This window comes from Bubalus kerabau, chromosome 18 (genome assembly GCF_029407905.1).
Source record: "Bubalus kerabau isolate K-KA32 ecotype Philippines breed swamp buffalo chromosome 18, PCC_UOA_SB_1v2, whole genome shotgun sequence".
In the NCBI taxonomy this organism is placed as follows: Eukaryota; Metazoa; Chordata; class Mammalia; order Artiodactyla; family Bovidae; genus Bubalus; species Bubalus kerabau.
In genome coordinates, this window is record NC_073641.1 from 41,697,573 (window position 1) to 41,702,392 (window position 4,820).

Genomic DNA, 4,820 nt, shown 5'->3' on the forward strand with positions numbered 1-4,820 from the left:
CCCGGCAAAGAGCTGTACTACACGCGAGCGTTTTGGTTCCCTCGACTCTTGGGCGGTGCAGAGTCCCAGTCCGGCTCCGGGTGTGCGCACTCTCCCCGACCCAAAAGATAAACCATACGCCTCACGGGAGGTGGCTGTCTTTCGGTGCATTTCTCCTGCGGGCGGAACAAGATTGTCACTTCTTTCAACTCCGAAAAAGTTTCCGGGTCCCATACTTTAGGCCTGCCCGCACCCAAGCAGCAGATCAGACCTTCGCGCCGCGGCTGTCCCAGAACCAGGGCACAAAGGTTTTGAGGGTGGCTCCCCCGGCTGCGTGCACCTTGAGGACTTTTTCAAGAGCTGCCCCCCAAAAGTTTCTGTAATACATGTGCTCAACTGTCTGCGCATCATTGGCTGAGGCCACTTCCTCGCCCCCGAATTGCTCTACGTTCCGGATGCCTTTCTCCTCCTTCTAGGCGCCCTACACTGCCCAGCCTACACTACATAGCCTAAGAGAAGGAAGGGGGTGCGTGTAGTGAGAAGGGGAACGGAGGCTGATGGCTTGGGCCTGTAAGGCTGAGCTCGGCCCCTTTGCCAGCTTCCTCTCTCCACCTGGGTTCGCAGCCTCCCCTCTCCGGAGGAGGTCCCCAACCTTTTCTTGGGCTGCTCCTTTATGCTCCTCTCCAACCTGCTACCTCCTAAACTCTTGATCCGGAGGTCCCCCTAGCATCCCTTCACCCGCTCCGCTCTTTTCCGTCCAGGAAAAACCGCTTTGCAGTTTGCGCGCACGCTGGGCTTCGGCCCGCGTCAGTAGACCGAGCTGCTGGGCAGCAGGTCGTAGCGCCCGCCGCTGTAGACCACCACACCAGGCGGGTAGTAGAGCAGGTCGGGCTCCGCGGCTTGGTGGAGAGGCGCCAGGGCCTGCAGTCCCTGGCCCTCCGGCTCGGGCTTGGTGGTGGCCGTGAAAGGGCGCATGCTGGTGAGAGAAGGCGACGCGATGCGCCATAGTAGGTTCTTGAGCGCTTTGCGGAACTCGCGGCGTACGAGGCAGTAGAGGATGGGATTGAGACAGCTGTTGGAGTGTGCCAGGCACACGCTCACGGGGAACGCGTACACCTGGCACAGGAAGTACTCTTGGCTGAAGGGCACCGCATTGAACTTGATGAGGATGCTCCAGGTGGTGAGCGCCTGGTTGGGCAGCCAACACAAGAAGAAGGACAGGACCACGATGGTGACTGATTTGGTGACCTTGGAGCGTCTCCGAGCGCTGGCTCCGGCCAGGCCTCCCCCGGCCGCTGAGGCTCCTCCTTCGGTCCCTGCCACGCGGTGGTCGGAGATGAAGCGCACCAGCAGCAGGTAGCACAGGCTGATGATGCCTAGCGGCAGCACGAAGCCCAACAGCACCTTCTGCAAGTGGTAGAGGCCCAGCCAGAACTGCCTGTCGCGGCCCAGCAACCTGTCGGGGAAGCGCACCAGGCACAGCTCCTCCCCCATCACCTTGACCGTGGTGGAGAAGATGGCGTTGGGCAGCGAGGCCAGCGCGGCGGAGGCCCAGATCATCAAGCACAGTGCTTTGACGGAGAAGCAGCAGCTGTCCCCCAGGCTCCGGCCGCAGCAGTCGCCCCGGCCGTACCCTCGGGTCCGGTGACTCTTAAGAGCTGAGGCCACCGAGTGGTAGCGCGCCACGCTCATGGAGGTGAGAAAGAAAACGCTGGCATACATGTTCATGGACGTCACTATGGATACGATCTTACACATGGCCTTGCCGAAGGGCCATTTGAAGTCAAGGGCGTTTTCCACGGCCCAGAAGGGCAGAGTGAGCACGAACTGGAAGTCAGTCAGCGCCAGGTTGGTGACGAAGAGGTTGATGGAGGACTTGCGCCAGCCCTGCTTGCTCTTCATCAGGTAGAGCACCAGCAGGTTGCTGGTCAGCCCCAGCGCGCAAACCACCCAGTACACCACGCTGACGAGGATGCGCACCCGGGCCTCGGGGTCCGCGCTCTCCGCCCCGCCGCCGCTCGGGGGGTGCCCCGGCGCCGCGCCGTCCGGCAACTCCAGCCCCAGCTCCCACCACAAGTCCTGGAGCTGCAGCGACGCGTTGCCGCTGAAGTTGGCCGCGTGCAGAAGGTCCGGGATCCGACCGAAGAGTTCTGTGAGCTCGTCCCCGCCAGCCGCCTTATTCATGGTGGCTGGCGCGGCTGCCGCGGCCACCTGCCAGCGCTGGTGCCTCTAGGTCATGTTTTGGGAGATAGCTCCTAAGGGGAGTCCGGCTCTCCCGGGGTTCCGGCGCACGCGGGGGCTTGCAAAGTAGCTGTGGAAGAGAGCGCCTAGGAACCGGGCGCCAGGCGCGTCCCCGGCGCGCGGAGCTTGGCCTTGGGAGTGAAAATGGGCGCCGAACGTCGGTTCTGGAGGGGTATTCGAGAGTAGAGACGCACAGCTCCCAAGGCGAGCGAACGGCGTCGAAAGATGTCCGGCCAAGGCTGGAGTCTGCGGGTCTCTACTGTAAAAACTCAGATTTTTTGCCCCCAGCGTTTCCCGCTGGCACTAGCGCGTTCCCTCCCTGCCGCTCCAGACCGCTCCTGGGGGCCCGCTCTTTCCCTTTCAAATACCTTTGCAGGTTTCCTCCGCAGCTGCTCCGACGAGGTTTCCGAAGAGAGTTCAGTCTACCTCGCTGAGACTCTGGAGGGCTTTCGATGCCGGCCTCGCTGCCTCGCATCTCCGTATCTCCGCTGCTGTCGACTCGCAGTGCGTTGCCAGCCGCGTTGCCGCGAGTTGTATTTCCACCCGCACAGCCGAGGCTGCGGGCTCCCGAAGAGCATGCGTAACCCTAGCGCCAGGAGAGGGGGCGCTTTCCGAGGTGCTGAACTTCGTCGCACGCGCCGAGCCACGGGGCCAGTCTCCCTTTTCAGTTTCAAAAGGTCGTCAAGTCCTTGATTTCCCTCTGTGGCTGGAGAAAGTCGGCTTTGATTTGCGATCGCTTTTCCTTCCTCATCCCCCAACATAATTATGAGAATTTTTTCTTTCTCAGTTCCAAATGCACAATCTTCTGCCCATTTTTCTTTTTTAAAAGCAACGATAGTTGTCTCTTTTCATGCCCATACATTAAATCAGATGGTGGGCTCTTACTGAATACCCAAACGCCAGCTCCACTTCCCCTTACTAATAGCTGACTGTAATTGGCGTCTGTGGTTGTCAGGATTTTCAACGCGTCTTCACGTAACAGAACTCTGGGTTCAGATGTTGGTATCTGCTTTGGTGTATTCTGAGAACTGAAGCTAAGCAGAATATGTAATTAATTGGTGCGCTAACCTCACAGGCATTAGATGCTTAGCTGTTAGCCCACAGCTCTTCAATAGATTGTTTACTCACATTCAACCACACTGTCTTTAATCTGATGCAGTTGGAAAAGAGGTTTTCATAGGGCTGTTTTTTGGCACCAGTACCCATACTACTATTATAATCAGAACTCTTAACCAGGTGTTTGCTTGTTTGCTTCAGACCAATGGAAGTAAATTTTAAGGACTCTTCTAAGTTCCTTTGGGCAAAAGCAATCAATATAAACCATTTGAGTCACTTCTTAAATTGCAGTTTAAGTGCCAGATCAACTGCTCTGGTGTAAAATGTGCGCTTCTTATGAAACACTTAAGAAATTTGAAATGTTTTCCTCATTGTGCTGGACTAAACGGAAACAAAAGTATATTAAATGTAATTGTCCTCACTCTTGCAGAGCGCCTGACTTTACTTACAGAGACAAAAAGGTTATGACTTTAAAGCAGAGGAGATAGAAAAGCATACTGAAAAACAAGCAAACAAACAAACAAACCACGGTATAGCTCAGTTGGTAAAGAATCTGCCTGCAATGCAGAGGACTCCGGTTCGATTCCTGTGTCGGGAAGCTCTCCTGGAGAAGGGAAAGGCTACCCACTCCAGCATTCTGGCCTCGAGAATTCCATGGATTGTATAGTTTATGGGGTCGCAAAGAGTCGAAGACAACTGAGGAACTTGCACTTCACTTCATGCAATACTAAAGAAGAGAAAATGAAACATCAGGATTTCAAAATCGGAAAACAGTTCCAGAGAACACCTTCACTATAGTCTCGGTATTGCTCCGTTTACCCGCTAGGGGGCGCGAGAGTTTTAATAAAAACAAGTGTTAGTCGTTCATTTGTGTCCGACTCTGCATGGACTGTAGCAACTCCATGGACTGTAGCCCGTCATGCTCCTCTGTCCAGGGGATTTCCCAGGGAATAACACTGGCGTGGGTTGCCATTCCCTTCTCCAAGGGATCTTTTCGAACCAGGGATCGAACCTGCGTCTCTTGCATCTTCTACATTACAGCCGGATTCTTTACCACTAAGCCACCAAGGAAAACAGAAACAAAGGCAAAGCACTTCCTTTGAGAAGCTGTAATCTGAAGAAGCTCAGCCCTTCTCTGAACCAATATAACACACAAGTTGCTTCTGTGCACACCTCTTATCCCTGCGTAAGTAGCCTCTTCTTCAAGCTCAGTTCTCACTCCAATTTTTACTAGCTTTTTCTCCATCAAATTTTTATTTCTCCTTTAGTTAAAAAAGTTTAAAAATATTTCAAGGTGCTGTTGAAAAACAAGGAAGCCTGGGATATACCCTGAAAGCCCTTTGCCTCAGTTTCCTTCTGTGTACATGGGAGGAATTGTGGTTTTCAAATATTCTGAGGATAAGTACTGAGCAGGTGACATCTGAGTCGGGGGCGGTGGCGGGGGGAAGCTTCCTAAAATGTAAGTTGCAGCTCTCCTCCCAGCCCCATGTGGTCACAGAGATTCTGATTCTCTGAATCAGAGTTGGAATTGGAGTTGGAAAGGG

At 54.6% G+C, this 4,820-nt stretch overlaps 1 protein-coding gene across 1 annotated transcript; it reads right to left on the minus strand.

The window, feature by feature from the left end:
* Positions 1-786: 786 nt before the first annotated feature.
* On the minus strand, positions 787-3,426 carry RXFP3 (relaxin family peptide receptor 3). Its single transcript, XM_055554824.1, has 3 exons — positions 3,349-3,426; positions 2,525-2,806; positions 787-2,208 (listed from the first exon to the last, which is right to left on the minus strand). The coding sequence occupies exons 1-3, from the start codon at positions 3,424-3,426 to the stop codon at positions 787-789; spliced, it is 1,782 nt and encodes a 593-aa protein (XP_055410799.1).
* Between the last annotated feature and the right edge of the window lie 1,394 nt (positions 3,427-4,820).

What these genes read in the sequence shown, in the direction of transcription:
- RXFP3 (XM_055554824.1), bottom strand. Translation starts at nt 3,426, where the DNA reads ATGGGTACTGGTGCCAAAAAACAGCCCTATGAAAACCTCTTTTCCAAC. An exon ending in TAAAGACAGTGTGGTTGAAT is followed by an intron (nt 2,807 to 3,348) that starts GTGAGTAAACAA and finishes TCCTGGCGCTAG; the next exon opens with GGTTACGCATGCTCTTCGGG. An exon ending in GGCAGGGAGGGAACGCGCTA is followed by an intron (nt 2,209 to 2,524) that starts GTGCCAGCGGGA and finishes AACATGACCTAG; the next exon opens with AGGCACCAGCGCTGGCAGGT.